Source organism: Sceloporus occidentalis, unplaced genomic scaffold, assembly GCF_023333645.1.
Source record: "Sceloporus occidentalis isolate IW3139 unplaced genomic scaffold, rSceOcc1.0.p SCAF_124, whole genome shotgun sequence".
Taxonomy (NCBI): Eukaryota; Metazoa; Chordata; class Lepidosauria; order Squamata; family Phrynosomatidae; genus Sceloporus; species Sceloporus occidentalis.
This window is the reverse complement of record NW_028317104.1, coordinates 2,932,002-2,944,172: the sequence shown is the minus strand read 5'-3', so window position 1 is coordinate 2,944,172 and position 12,171 is coordinate 2,932,002. Positions and strand designations below refer to the sequence as shown.

The 12,171-nt window shown below is 51.6% G+C and overlaps 1 protein-coding gene across 2 annotated transcripts; it reads left to right on the top strand.

Annotated features, from left to right (window-relative positions):
- Window positions 1–8,007: 8,007 nt before the first annotated feature.
- On the top strand, window positions 8,008–11,627 carry LOC149282068 (casein kinase II subunit alpha). 2 transcript variants are annotated; one of them, XM_089498647.1, is made up of 13 exons: window positions 8,008–8,108; window positions 8,601–8,712; window positions 8,870–8,971; window positions 9,058–9,108; window positions 9,220–9,279; window positions 9,551–9,634; window positions 9,714–9,824; window positions 9,989–10,090; window positions 10,709–10,809; window positions 10,907–11,055; window positions 11,138–11,224; window positions 11,342–11,344; window positions 11,512–11,627. In XM_089498647.1, exons 1-13 carry the CDS (start codon window positions 8,008–8,010, stop codon window positions 11,625–11,627), a joined length of 1,179 nt encoding a protein of 392 aa, XP_089354773.1. The 2 variants fall into 2 exon arrangements, with proteins under 2 accessions (XP_089354773.1, XP_089354772.1); XM_089498646.1 differs by lacking the exon at window positions 11,342–11,344.
- Window positions 11,628–12,171: the final 544 nt, after the last annotated feature.

Genomic DNA, 12,171 nt, shown 5'->3' with positions numbered 1-12,171 from the left:
TTAAACACACGGCTCGGGCATTTAAACATGCGGCTCGGGCATTTAAAAACATGGCGTGGCCACAATCCCATCTCTACGGGTCGGGAAAAACGAAACCTGGATTATTAAGCTTCTGCACTGGAAACCCCCCCCCTCCGCCTCCCAAGTGGGCAACCATAAACTATCATCGTACATTTACCCTCATTTTTTGCCCCTGGGCAATTTCCATTCTCTTATTTGGATGCGTTGCCTCCCGGCTCCTAAAAATATCAGAATGGCTTCCAAAATCATTGGGTGGGCTCGTAAATTCTATATCATGATCTGCCCCCTCGCTAATGCCTCTCTGAGGCATTTTCCTCTAATTGCCCCTGTCGTTCCCTGGGTCTTGCTCGCTCCTTGGGACAGGAAGGTGCCTGCGAGTCTCAGGAAGGAAGCTCTCCGATCACTGACCCCTCTGGAATCCTCTCCGAGGGGCCACGCTGGCGGCCCTCCAGATCTGCCCTCACCTGGGACTCTCGCAGCTGCACGGATCCACTCCCTGTTGGAGAGGGTTTTTCTCTGTAACTCCTGTTTTTAAACGTTCTTTTTTTAGTCGCAGTTTTCCCAGGTTCCCTCCCAAATATTTCAGCTGCTCCGAGTCACTGGTACCCAGAATGCCTCGTTTCATTCCCCCCAGCACGCGGTCTCTCGTCCGACCCATAAATAATCAAATAACGGGAAAATGTACCAAACCCCAGTGACCCGGGGCCATTATCTCAGGATTTCACATCTGTGTCTCCCCACTCGATGCGTCATGTGTGTAGTGATACGGAAGGCTGCGTGTTCACACAGCAAACCCCCCCACACACGCTCTCCAGAAATTGCACTCCACTGCCCCCCACCCAGATCTTCCCTTAACGCTCCTAAATTATAGCCCGCCATTCTTGGGTGGGCTTTTACCCCAAATTCCCCATGTCCACGCTGATCCCTGCAGTTCCGTCTAGTTCCTGCCGCCCCCTCTGATTATCATTCTTGCGCTTCTCCCTCCATGTCCGCTCATTCATATACCCCCTTCATACATCGGGGGGGTTCTTGGTGGGGTCGTGTGCCAGAACCACGGCCTGATCTGTGTGACAGCCGGCTCTTGGGGCAGAAGTGGTTCACGTGGACACCAGCTGGACATGTATGGGGTATCAAAGGCATCTCAAGCCCTTGGCACCGCTGAGCCCTAACCCTAGAGCACGGTTAACCCGCTACCTGCTCATTTAATAGAAAACCCAGGGCTTTAAACTCCGATCAGTTAAAATCCGAACCGCTCCGTTGTCCCATCTGACCCGTGACCCCTCGTTACCCCTCTGCCCCCTTAAACCCCCTCCCCGCCATTCTGAGCCTCTTTTTGCCCCCATCCAAACAGGGTGTGAGGATGAGGAGCAGGTTAATTTGAGGCTTCCCTCTACAAACAATGAGACAATCGCAGGCCGGGGGTGTGAGGCCGGGGAGCGCAGCGCTCCGCAGCGAGTCTGGAATGTGATCAGCGCTCTGGTGAGTCACATCTTCCACAGATACGCAGGACGGTCCCAGAAGACCCAACCAGCCCCCCCCACCACCACCAGAAGGTCAGCAGAGCCGCAACCGGGAGGAAGGAGAAGCAGCCCGTCCCGCGCATGACGTTACGTGACGTTCAGGAAACATAACACGGTTGCGCGGGTATCTGATCGTCTAACACAGCCATGCAATGTGTGAAACACTTTGCCAGGCCGAGAAATCCAGTAGACGCAATGCTCTGCAGGACTCCATTTAGGATGTGCAGGGAACCACAGGACGCCGAGATGTCACATGTAATGTTCTGCAGGACGCCGATATGTCACATGTAATGTTCTGCAGCATGCAGTTGTTACCAGTGCATGCACAGCACACACACGCCTGTGCAGAAAGTTGGTTTCTCAGGACGTCGCGCATGCAGAGATCTGCAGAACTCGCACATCCTCAAACCCCTAGAGTCAGACATATTATTATCCGAGTCACAGAGGGGAACAGCTGGAGACGCAGGCAGAATGAGCTTTAATTTATTTTACCCCCCCCCCGCAAAAATAATGGGGGGGGGGTTAAAATAAAAGTGGGATTTCTGGAGTATTTTATTTATTGTATCCACAGTCAGAGGGTAACCCCCCAACAGAGCGTCCGCAGTCAGAGGGTAACCCCCAACAGAGCGTCCGCAGTCAGAAGGTAACCCCCAACAGAGCGTCCGCAGTCAGAAGGTAACCCCCAACAGAGCGTCCGCAGTCAGAGGGTAACCCCCAACAGAGCGTCCGCAGTCAGAGGGTAACCCCCAACAGAGCGTCCGCAGTCAGAGGGTAACCCCCAACAGAGCGTCCGCAGTCAGAGGGTAACCTGGCCGTGGGGTGTCAGGGTTCCATGCTTCCAGTGGGGGGGGTCAGGGGCAGTTGACGGGTCCCAGGGCTGAGGGGGACATACCCCGGCCATTGCGTCAGCCTCTATATTTAGCAGCTGGAGATACGGCCAGGATTGTGACAATGGAGGGAAGGGGGCCGGGCGTCCCCTGTGTGCGGCCGCCTCGCAAGGACCTGCAAGTTTCCAAAACGCAGAGCCGGCTCCACACAATACAAGGAAAGCCGAGAGGGGTGAGTGACCCCGGGGTGTGAGGTTAATCACTCAGCGCATCCGCACTCATCTGCGCACTCCCACACGTGGCTTCTTCCACCGCTCCTGCGCGTGGTATCTACATATGACATGCATGTGTACGATTTACATGCATTCCTCCTTAAACACCATTCACACACGCGGTATCCACACACGCCATACCTGTGCAGACCCCCGCAAATATTGACCCTTCAATATCCCATCACACAGATCCTATTGCGGTGACTCGCTAACGGCGACGGCCCAATGGTTCTGATGACGGTCCTCATGGAACCAGGACTGGTCAGGATATTCTGTATGGAGTCACCTGTATTCAAGCAGGGATCCCAGCTGTGATATAGCAGGGAGAAAAGCACCAATTGGGACGCTCAGATATCATTAAATCAGAGAACATGAAGGAGTCGGTAAAACCCTGAGAATCTGTCTGTTCACCTCAAGATCCTGGGATGGGGCAAATACCCTAAGAATCTGCCCATTCACCTTGAGACCTACAGAATGTGGAAATGACCCTAAGAATATGCCCATTCAGACTGAGATCCTGGGATTGGGGCAAAAACCCTAAGAATCTGCCCATTCACCCCTAGACTGGAGTAAAAACCCTGACAGCTCACAGGTACGGACACACTATTGATTTCACCCGCTGCACACTGTGTTCAAGTTGCGATTTCACATTACGTTCCCGACCGAAAATCGCTATTTACTAATCATCATTCGTGGAAATGTTCATGGCGGATTTCTTCGGCTGTCTTGCTGACGTTCGGCGTCATGCGAATCCCGCTCTGCCGAGTGACCTTGCCAGATTCCTAACGTCGCTGAATTTAGGAGAAAGCAGGAGAATGTGCTATTTACTGGAGTCCAACATCGCCACCCAGTGGCCAGCATCGGTAGTACCCCAGCCCGATAATCCAACATCCAAGCTCAGCAAATGCTGCAATTATTTATTGTTTTTATATAGCACCATCATATTCTGTAGCGCTGTACAATGGGCAAATAAACAGGACACAACAAGTAGTATATAACATTACAATTTGGCTTACAGAGACAACAGGTGAGGAGGGTCCTGCGCCCACAGGAGCTCACAATCTAGAGAGGTAATCTTTAGAAGGTGAGGTTCCACTATTTCTCTGTTATGTGATGGAGTCACGCAGCGAGACCTTCTTCCAGTTTCAGTCTCCCCGGAAGGTGCGGCTACTGCTTAATCTGCCTCAATGGGTTACAGAGCTGGTTCCACGAGCAGAACCTGGTTCTTCAGGACCTCTACCTGCTCAGAGCATCTTCTGGACTCGCCTTCTGCCATTTTTCCGAGAAACCTATCCAGAAGCCCTTATCTGGCATGATGGCCTTTCTGGATCATAGAGGGTAATTTATGTAACGGGGGGTGTGTTTGTGAATCTGTGGCCCCTACTTGGATCCAGACAGTGAAGGCGTTGAGCTGTGAGATGTCCATAGACCTTGAGTGACTACCCCAAACTCTCCAACCCCCATCCTGGGTACTAAAACGTGGGCCTTAATGAATACATAACGATGTCCTCCGCCGTGCTGTTCTGTGTGAAGACCGTCGCTATGGGACCCTGTTTGTCCGACACAATGGCAGACGTGTTCCGGTGGCCGGCCGGTCGGTCAAGATCAAGTAGGGAGTATTTTGTTATACGGCGGTATTATGGCGGGAAGTATTATTGGGGGGGCCGTATTATGAGGGGCAGTATTATGGGGAGCAGCATTATAGGGGCAGTATTATGGTGGGGAGTCCTATGGGGGGCAGTATTATGGAGGGCAGTATTGTGGGGGCAGTATTATGGGGTCAGTATTGTGGGGAGAGTATTATGGGGAGCAGTATTATGCGGGACAGTGTTATGGCAGGGAGCTTTATGGAGGCAGTATTATGGGGGCAGTGTTATGGAGGGGCAGTATTATGGGGCTTTATATATCAGTACAAGGATTTTAATGTCATTCTAAAGGTAATCGGGATCCAGTGGAGGATCACAGAGTGGGGAAGCAGAAGCAGAGCGGCGTGTGAGGAGGATAAGCCTCGCAGCAACATGTGGGTCAGACTGTAGAGGAGAGACGAGAAAGGTGTTACAATAGTCCAGGCGGGAGATGATAAGGGAATGAAGGAGGGTTTTCTCGGGACTCGGTGAGGAGCGGGCAGATGGGAGAGATGTTTTAGTGTCAGGATCTGGCGAGGGACTGAATGAGGGGGATGAGGGAGAGGACGACCCCGAGGAGTCTGGTGAGTGGGAGAGATAGTCTGTTGTGAGGAGTCAGGTTCCGGGGTGGAGATGGAAGGAGGGAAGATAACGAGTTCAGTTTTTGAAAGATCATTAGCGGTTCTAGAACAGACATAATGATTCTAAGGATCTGCAAATATAACCTGAAGGCGTCATAGTGCTGATCACCATGAGGAGAGACGTGCATTTAAATGTATATGTTATGGGGAACTTCCCAGTCTACCCCCAACAGATTCCCGTAACCCCTACCTGCCCAACAGATCCAGGCCTGCTCTTTGGCAGATCCTCCTATTAGTAACACCCAGTAGATCATTTGCAGTCATTCAGCAGATCACTCCTATTACTAACCACAGGCTTTCAGTAGATCCTTTTTACTAAACCCCAGTAGATTCCGTCCAGCAGATCTCTATTACTAGCACCAGTAGATCACTGCCAGGCTTTCAGTAGATCCTTTTACTAAACCCCAGTGTATCCCTTCCAGTAGATCCGTTTACTAACTCCAATAGATCCCTTCCTGCTGATCGTGACCAATAGTAGCACCCAGTAGATCACTGTCATCCTTACCCCTACAAACCCCGCCCATCGATAGTAGCTTAAAACAGGTCCAACAAATGACGTACCTTACAGCACGGATCCCAATTCCCCCAACACTCTGACAGATCCCATCCATCCATCCATACTGTCCTCATTATCTACTATCCCAGACCCCGTATGTTCCTGCAACATTTCTGGTGTCCCCTAATCACGGTAATCCCCCTTAAATAAAAGGTATTTATTATTTTAACTTTAGGATCAATTACCTCACAAATGAATACACTAAACTACATTTCCCAGAATGTACCAGCGCTCCAGGCTACATCACACATGCGTACGCCCAGCGCCGGTACTCGCTGGCGGCCATTTTGAGACTGGAATCGTATTTTTGCTTAGTCAGGTGGAGCCAGTATGTTCGGGCTGCAGGACTAGATACCGCTAAACTCGTGCATAGTGGTTCTTTCTCTTTTCTGTGTCTTTCGTTAGTTTGTTAGGCCTCTCTGACGTTCTTTACTAAGAACCACTGTTGCAGATCCACCGCCACACACAACATGGCGCCCAGAATCCCGCCCTGCTAGGCCGCCGCAGCGGGTAGAGTGTATTTCCGCTTCCTGCCAGCCTCGCTGTGGTCCCTGCGGCTGGCGGCCGTGTGTCTCCGCCATATTGTCTGTGTGATCCCGGCGGGAGCGGCGGCCGCGGGGAGCGGGAACAGCAGGTGCGGGGTGGGACGGGAGCCAGAACGGGGCTGCGGGTGGAACAGGTCTCTGCAGGGACTGTAGGAGAGTTCCGGGTGGGGTAGAGCAGAGCCTGAGCCGGAGGCCGCCATCTCCGGGTGTGAGCGAGGGGAGGGGGGAAACTCCTCCCGGGGGGAGGGAGCTGGAAGGGCCGGGGCAATAAGGGGCAGGAGCCGTGGGTCAGGCCTAAGACGTCCTCGGTGATACCCACTGTGTGGTTAGGGGGGAGAATGTGAGCATTAAGGTCTATTTGAACGGGCCGCTTGAAGGGTCAATGGCTGCTCTGGGTCCATTGTGGGGTAATTGCTTCGCGGTCTCCATGTGCTTTTGAAGTTGGGTGAATGGGGTATCGGTAGTGGGGGTGATGGGGGCTTTAGGAATTAGGGGGTGGGCAGCTGCAGATGGAAGGTTTGGGGTGTAAATGTGGAGCCCAGAAGCCGGGGGTTGTAGTGGGTTTTGTGGGGGAACCTTAGGCTGCATGGCCCGGGGGAGAAGCTCCTGATGCAGGCAGTGATTGGGGTCCTGGAGGTAGGGTTGGCTCCAGTAAGCAAGGCCTGATGAAGTGGGAGTAGGTTGGGGACATGGTGGACGTGTATGGCTGGCAGGGATGGAGCGTTTAGTTTTCATACCCTGTGCAGCAGGGGTTTGTGCGACGAGTAGTCTGGGGGCCACGGATGCAGTCGAGGTTGGCCGGGGGCTGCGGAGGCAGTTGAGGTTAGCTGGGGGCTGCAGGGTTGGGAATTCTGGGCAGTTTGCTTTGTTTTGGGGCTGCAGCCGTTAGGAGGTTGCGGTGGGTTTGTGGGGCTCTGGTACTGGCTTGGCCAGCGTAGGCTTTATTATGTGCCGGTCTAGTCTGCAGAGCAGTTTTTGGGGTCATGCTGCCCTGCGGGGTATTTAAATATTGTCAGATGTGTTCCTGGGCAGAATCGCGTTAGTGTTACTGATGGGTATGAAAAATTTGTGAAATAAGTGCAAGCCCTTTGGTTCAGCTTCACTAGCCAATGGTTAGTGTCCTCCCCGGCCCGCAAGCATTGGAAGCCTGGTGTATTATGGATCTGTTGGCTGGCTCTGTACGACCCAGAAACCTCAGAAAATAGCTTAAAATGACTATGCAAAAATAATGATCATATGTGTTTCATAAGTACTGTGACTTCCGGAAGTGGGAATTCTGTCCCCTTCTTGCATGTAGCGCGGTTGCCGGTGGCTTTTACGTCGGTGACGGTTAGGGCGGTTGTAGTAATAACCTTGATGATCAGACTGAGTTCTGGAGGATTACTTGATGTGAAGATGGTGGAAGTTGCTGGGCGTCCTGTTGGCGCCATGGGCACCCCGTTCTATGCATGTTGGTGTCTTGCAGCGAGACGTCTCCTTGTAGACCGGTCGGGGGGGTGACATAATTGCGATTAGTTTTGCTTGCGTGTCTGGCTGACCGAGTAATACTTTTTTCAATATGTATGGTGACAGCTGGAAAGGCGCACATGGGGTGGTGTGTTCCTGGTTGGACATGTATGTTTTACCTTCTGTTGAGGCCACGATTGGCGGTGCTCTTATGATTGTTGGATAAACCCACGTTTTGGCTGCTCATTAAGATGGAAGTTGGCGTTACCCCGGGGTACGAGGAACTGGGAGGAGATACTTGGTGTAGATGTTTCTGGTTATCTGTTTGGCCTCCTGGCCGTTGTGTAGCCTCTTCTCGTGTAAAGGTACCCATGAAATCTAATACGTGGATCGGTCTGGGTAGAATGTGTTACATTTACCGGTTTGGTTGGAGGGTTCGCTACGCTGAGCTTTTTCTAACCGTTCTCTGTCTTACAGCAAGATCCTCCGTCTGCAGCATCTCTCTTCTGGGTCTTCAAAGTCGCTGTCTGTTGGTGGCCGCCAAGCAGTCTGCCATGTCGGGACCTGTGCCAAGCCGGGCCCGTGTCTACACGGATGTGAACACGCACAGACCTCGGGAATATTGGGACTACGAATCACATGTTGTAGAGTGGGGGTGAGTATCATGTGTGTATTCTACATGTTCTGCCGAAACGGAGGAGGCCTGAGTTATAAGGGGCGATTAGGAAGGAATTCTTGCCCCAAACATATTGTTAGAGGCCACTTGTTATGTTCTTCCAACACTCTGCGAAGTATCGATTTCTTATGGGTTATGGTCTTGTTTGGGGAAGGAAGTTTATAAACCGCTTGCAGCCAGTGGCGGCATCCTTCATATTGCTGTTCAGGGTCCCTGCACCTCCTGGGTGGATGTGACTTCCTGCCCCGGGGTACCCCTGGTGTGGCAACTTCTGCCAGGTTCAAAACGCCTTTAAACAAGATTGGAGGAGCAATTAGTGAGCCATTGGGATTCGTGCCACATTCTCTGCCCCATTCAGTCACCGTGCTGGTAAGGGCCCCGGTCCGGTGTGATACATCCATCTGCCGGGGCGGGGGGGGGTACTTTCTGTGCCAGGAATGTTTAGTAAAATCAATGAATTGCTGTCTTTAGGAACCAGGATGATTATCAGCTTGTCAGGAAACTTGGCCGAGGCAAATACAGTGAAGTCTTCGAAGCAATTAACATCACCAACAATGAGAAGGTAGTGGTGAAAATCCTGAAGGTGAGTGGGGCCGGTGTCTGATGTTCGGCGCATGCTAGTCCTGGTTTATCGGAGTATTTTATGCTGTTAGACCTGCCTGGGAAGTGTTGCACCTTTTATCTGGAGTCTGTGGCTTGTTGCCGCTTCCTCACACCTCTCCTCCACGCATTATTTATAGCCCGTGAAGAAGAAGAAAATTAAACGTGAGATCAAGATCCTGGAGAACCTGCGCGGGGGGCCCAACATTATCACACTGGCAGACATCGTGAAGGATCCTGTGGTAAGCGGGCGCTGGTCCCATCTGTATGGCGGGTGAGCGATGGACGGGTGGAGTGAGGTTGATGATTCTGTATTCTTTTCTTCTAGTCCAGAACACCGGCTTTGGTCTTTGAACATGTGAACAATACAGATTTTAAGGTGAGGCCCTGGGGTATCTCGTGCTCAGCGGGGTTTATGGACGCACCCTTGACCCGAGTGTTATAATCCCAGAGAGACATCACCGACCTTTGTTTTCTTTGCTTCCCACAGCAGTTGTACCAGACTCTAACAGACTATGACATTAGGTTCTACATGTATGAAATATTAAAGGTGAGTAAATGTGTGCCTCCTATCGTAAGTGCTTTGGTCGGGCAGCATGTGTGTCGTCCTGTAAGTGGCCCGGCTGGTTATGTGGTCAATGATTTGGTACGCGGGTACTTCACCATATTCTATGTGTACCGTGGGGTTTTGGCGTACTTCGGCATATACTATGCGTACTGTGGGGTTTTGGCGTAGTGAAGTCTCCCGCCATTAGTGTTTTATGAAGATAAGTGCTGAATGTTCCCCGTTCGTAGCGTTCACTAATTATATTTTCCCGCAGGCCCTGGATTATTGCCATAGTATGGGCATCATGCACAGAGATGTGAAGCCTCACAATGTAATGATCGACCATGAGCACAGAAAGGTATGTCCGGACATGCGCCGACCCCCTGCCCTTGTCCCTTGAGCGCTCCTTTCATTTAATCGCTGTGTTCCTCCGACAGCTGCGGCTAATAGACTGGGGGCTGGCGGAGTTCTACCACCCGGGACAGGAGTACAATGTCCGAGTCGCCTCCCGATACTTCAAGGGCCCTGAGCTGCTAGTAGATTATCAGGTACTTGAGAGCTGCCTTTGGGGGCTCGTTATACTTGGGAGTGTGGAGAGGACTGGCTGGGTGGAGTTCTCTGATCACACACGGGGCTGTATGCTGCGTGGGGGCCTGGTGTGGCACTGAAGGATATTAGCAATGGTACATTGAGGTGTCCAAATGTCTTGCAGATGTATGACTACAGTCTGGACATGTGGAGCTTGGGCTGCATGCTGGCCAGCATGATCTTCAGAAAGGAGCCCTTCTTCCACGGGCACGATAACTATGACCAGGTGAGAAGCTGAAGGTGGTCTGACTGTGTTAGGGGGTCCTGTATGGGATGGAAGATGTCAGTCTGGTGTCTTGGCACTTCTGTCTGTATTCAGATGATAGCGGCCGATGTTTGGCCCGGTGGACATGAGCGGTCGGTGATCCCAGAGGTCCTTAATTCTGTTTCGCATAGAAAGCCTTTGTTTATCCTGTCTTCTAACCCTATCCCTTGTTGAGATACCATAGTTTTTACACGAATCCTGTCGTGTGCTCAGTCCTGGCATTGTTGAGGCTGCTTTGTTCCTCTTCTGCTGTGTGTTGTATAAATTTACTTTCATAAAGAATCTTCCGTTAGGTTTATGGATTAGTATATAATATGTGCATTGTGTTATCACGTCACACTGCATGCAAACTTTGAACCCGACGGTTCGATATAAACAGTACCTGCTCTGGTATGGTGGCGGTTTCTGGGTATGTGGCCGGCTTGCTGTTCCCGTGGTGCACAGTAGGGGGAGCCGTAGGGCTTATTAAGCGTCAGCCATGAGACTGTCCTCAGACTAGGGACTGGTTGAAAAAGGGCTGTAAAACATTGCGGTGAAACGTGGCATCTTTGTGAGGCTGTTGTCCCTTCCTCTTCCCAGCTGGTGAGAATAGCCAAAGTACTGGGGACTGAAGATCTGTATGATTACATCGACAAATATAACATTGAACTGGATCCACGCTTTAATGATATCTTAGGCAGGTGAGTGTCCGTCATGCGTCGTGTGGCTGAGGCAGAGGGTCTTTGTCATTCTTTGATTCCTGCTCACGCTTTTTACCCCTCCTTTTACCTTCTCCAGGCATTCTCGTAAACGGTGGGAGCGTTTTGTGCACAGTGAGAATCAGCATTTGGTCAGCCCCGAGGCCTTGGACTTCTTGGACAAACTGCTGCGATATGATCACCAGACAAGGCTGACTGCCCGCGAAGCCATGGACCATCAGTACTTCTGTGAGTGATGAGATTTATCTAAATGTACCCTTTTATCTGGCTCTCCAAGTCTAGGAATCTAACCGCTTTCTCCACTCTCCAGATCCCATTGTGAAGGACCAGTCCCGAATGGGCTCCTCTAATATGCCCGGTGGCAGCACACCCGTCAGTAGCGCCAGTATGATGTCAGGTGAGTCCCGGTGTTTGCGACGCTCCTGTTTTAGGCTGTGCCAGTTAGTGACCGGGTTAACTGCGCTGTGTTGGGGCAATAACCCTCTATGAAAGTGTTTGCGTTGTCGCGCAGAAGCAGGTTTCTGTTCCTGTCCAGGTTATTTATATTTGCCGTAGATCCTGTGCCCTTTTAGTCGTTATCTTAGCCCTTGGGTTGGTAGTCGCCCAGTAACAGAGGGACGGATAGATTGTAGGAAGTGCAATGTGGTCCTTGAGTTTCCTGACTGATTTCTTGCTTTTCTTCAGGGATTTCCACGGTGCCAACTCCCTCAGCCCTGGGCTCTTTAGCTGGATCACCCGTCATCTCTGCAACCAACCCCCTGGGGACGCCTGTCGCAGCTGCCGCCGGAGCCCCCCAGTAGGAGACCTTTGTCCTGGCGCCTCTTCGGGGGAGGGCTGCAGGGGGTGGATGAGATCTATTCCTTGGCCCTTCTGACTCTCATCCTACCTGATTGGGAGGGGGCCACCCCAAGAGAAGAAGCCCCTGGATGCGCCGTGTCTGAGCAGTTGCTTGTGGATTTATAGTAGTTCTGTCATTATATATATAAAAAATATTATAGGCTGAATAATTTTTTTTTATTACTTTTGTTATGGCTCCTGGTCACGGGCCCTCGTGTCTCTGGGATTTGGCTCTATCCTCATGGCTCCTGGTCACGGGCTGCCCTGATATTTCCTCTCATTGTTTCCTGGATAGTGTTTTTTTTATTTATTTTTTTTTGTTCGTCAATGCCCCTCTCCCTATCTCTGCCCCACTTGCTGTGGGGGGGCTAGTTGGATTTCCGCCATGTACTTTTGCACTGGGCTCTGACATGGTCCAGCTCTGTGGTGACTGTCGGTAATATTGGTGGCTAGGCGGGGGAGCGTCGCTGTCTGCCCTTTGGCTGCTCCTACATTGCATGGTATTCC

Bases quoted from the DNA above. Each gene is read 5' to 3' on its own strand.
- LOC149282068 (XM_089498647.1), top strand. From the start codon at position 8,008: ATGTCGGGACCTGTGCCAAGCCGGGCCCGTGTCTACACGGATGTGAAC. The intron at 8,713-8,869 runs GTGAGTGGGGCC...CATTATTTATAG, and splicing joins TAGTGGTGAAAATCCTGAAG to CCCGTGAAGAAGAAGAAAAT. The intron at 9,109-9,219 runs GTGAGGCCCTGG...TGCTTCCCACAG, and splicing joins TGAACAATACAGATTTTAAG to CAGTTGTACCAGACTCTAAC.